General features: G+C 36.1%; 1 protein-coding gene across 1 annotated transcript; it reads right to left on the bottom strand.

Annotated features, from left to right (window-relative positions):
- Positions 1-1,128: 1,128 nt before the first annotated feature.
- LOC131613589 (secreted RxLR effector protein 161-like) lies at positions 1,129-1,713 on the bottom strand. The gene has a single exon (XM_058885245.1). It carries the CDS (start codon positions 1,711-1,713, stop codon positions 1,129-1,131), a length of 585 nt encoding a protein of 194 aa, XP_058741228.1.
- Positions 1,714-2,874: the final 1,161 nt, after the last annotated feature.

The raw sequence follows: 2,874 nt of genomic DNA, 5'->3' as shown, positions 1-2,874 counted from the left end.
AAAATATCACTCATTTGTAAAAGTTTGTCATATTTTTAGATTCTATTTTAAATATTAGAATATAGTTTTTAAATTATTTGAGACGGCTCTTATTATATTCAATTTATAATTTTAAGAAATAAGATTATTTTAATAAAAATAACTATTTTCTCTCAATTTTCTTGTGAATCCAATCCAGTCAAATATAATAAACATGATAGAAGAGTGTGTCAACCAAATACCACTCATTTTTCATCTTAAATTAAGAACTAAAACATTGCATGCATGTGGCTTAGATTGAAGAAAGGACTTAACCTCTATTTTCAACTTTTTTGCATTTTTTAAGACTTGACCAATCAATCCATAAAGGCCTCTTTGAATTCATTAGTTTTCTTTCTCATTTGTGTTTTCTATCTAAAAGCTTTATACTAATTAGGAACCACTAAAAGCATGTTGAAGGCATTTTTTACATTTACACTGGGAACCATTTGTGGTGTCCTTATTGCTAGAAAGGTACATAATCTTTTCCACTTTGAAGGCCTTCGTAGCATTTCACCTAAAAGTGATCTTAACAAGAAAATTCTTGTAACGAGTTCTACGGTGGATGAACAACGTCGACAATGATGGAAAATTGAAGATATAGTGCATAATTTCATCAAATGATTTTCTGTAAGGTGTAATAGTGTTAGATTTTAGAGATATAGGCTGTTTTGGAAATAATTGTATCTTGAGTTATCTAATAATGGTGATTGTAAAGTAGATGAGCATTACATATGCAAATAAATTACTTGTATTGTTTGTATTTGAGGTTTCCATATGCTCATAGTTCTTAACTGCATTTTTTATTTTATTTTTTTCATAAATGAACGAGATTTCATTAAAAGTGAACACAAGAAGTGCTCAACCCTAATACTGAAGGTAACAGATCAAACTACTCTCTTCCGATATATATTGACTTGCAAAGGATTTGTTGCAAAAGTGAAAATTAGGTTACAAAGAGAGGGTCTTTATATAGAGACCATGGAAACATAAATAGACATAACATTTAATGATTAACTATTTCCTATGAAAGTTTGTCTGCCCTAGAGAATCTGTCTTTTGGCTTTCCAAGACTGCATTTAAATTTATCCAACAAAACTCCCCCATAAATTAAATGCTCCTTCGGTCAATTAATCCCAGCATTATCTTGCCTCTGTCGAATATCTCCTTCGACAATGGTTTTGTGAAAATATCTACAGCTTGATCCTTGCTTGCCACATGCTTCAGTTTGACGCTTCCATTTTTCACATGTTCTCGAATGAAATGAAAACGTACGTCGATGTGTTTACTTCTTTCATGATTCACTGGATTCTTCGCCAGTTCGATTGCTGATTTGTTGTCGACTTGTACTATGGTTGCATTTTCCTGCTTCTGCTCTAACTCACATAACAATCTTCTAAGCCATATAGCATGGCATACACACCATGATGCAACCACGTATTCTGCTTCGCATGTTGACAGTGTTACAATTGGTTGCTTCCTTGAGAGCCATGTGAAAGCAGTGTTTCCCATAAAGAATACATATCCTGATGTTCTTTTTCGATCGTCTATATCTCCACACCAATCGCTGTCGGAGTAACCTGTTAGCTTGTAATCTTCTGCTTTTGAGTAAAACATTCCAAGTGACACAGTTCCTTGGATATAACGAAGAATTCTCTTCAAAGCTTTCCAGTGTGAGTGAACTGGTTCTTCCATAAATCGACTCAAGATTCCGACACTTAGAGAAAGATCTGGTCTAGTACATGTGAGATATCAAAGACTTCCGACCAAGCTTCGAAATTTGTTTGCTTCGACACGTTCCCCCCCATCAAATTTTGAAAGCTTGGCTCCTGGCTCCATTGGTGTCGAGATTGGATTGCAACCTTCCATTTTGAACCTCTTCAGAATGTCCTTTGCATATTTTTCTTGTGAGACAAAAATTCCAGTTTCTTCTTGTCGAACTTCCAGACCAAGAAAGAAGCTCATTCGACCTAAGTCCGTCATTTCAAATTCTCGTGTCATTCGACCTTTGAATTCTTCGATCATTTGATCACTGTTGTCCAGGAAAATCAAGTCGTCGACATTGAGTGCAACGAGCAGTATATCTCCTTTATACTTCTTTACATATAGGGCATGTTCATAAGGACATTGTTGGAAACCATTCTTTTTGAAGTAAGTATCAATACGTGTATTCCATGCACGAGGTGCCTGCTTTAATCCATAAAGTGCTTTCTTGAGTCTTAGCACTTTTCCTTCGCTTCCGTCTTTCATGTATCCTGGTAGTTGTTCGACATAGACTTCTTCTTCGAGCACACCATTCAAAAATACTGATTTGACATCCATTTGAAATATTGGCCATTTGAGCTGAGCAGCTTGAGAAATCAGCAGTCGAATTGTCTCCATTCTTGCAACTGGTGCGAATACTTCGTCATAATCTATTCCTTCCTTCTGCCTGTATCCTTTTGCCACAAGTCGTGCCTTGTACCTTTCGACTTTTCCTTGAGCATTCATATTTTTCTTAAACACCCACTTCACACTAATGGTTCGACTTCCTTTTGGTAACTCTGCTAGTTCCCAAGTTTTGTTGTGTTCGATAGCTTTAATTTCTTCGTCCATGGCATTCTTCCACTTCTCATCTCTCCATGCTTCTTCGAAACTAATGTTTTCAGAATCTGCCAGTAGACACACAAGATGTACTTCTTCTGTATTATCATACAACTCTTGCAAGCTTCTCATTCTGGGCTGTGAGGATTCGTCTTCACTGTCAGAGTATTCAAACCTTGGTAATTGATTTTGGGTGGTTGGTATACCGACTGAGGGTTCTTCAGTTTCGACTATGTCTTCTGTCGAATTGTTCCAATCCCACCTACTTGCTTC

Source organism: Vicia villosa, linkage group LG6 (assembly GCF_029867415.1).
Source record: "Vicia villosa cultivar HV-30 ecotype Madison, WI linkage group LG6, Vvil1.0, whole genome shotgun sequence".
In the NCBI taxonomy this organism is placed as follows: domain Eukaryota; kingdom Viridiplantae; phylum Streptophyta; class Magnoliopsida; order Fabales; family Fabaceae; genus Vicia; species Vicia villosa.
Note: the sequence above shows the minus strand (reverse complement) of the source record. Positions and strands in the feature narration are given on the sequence as shown.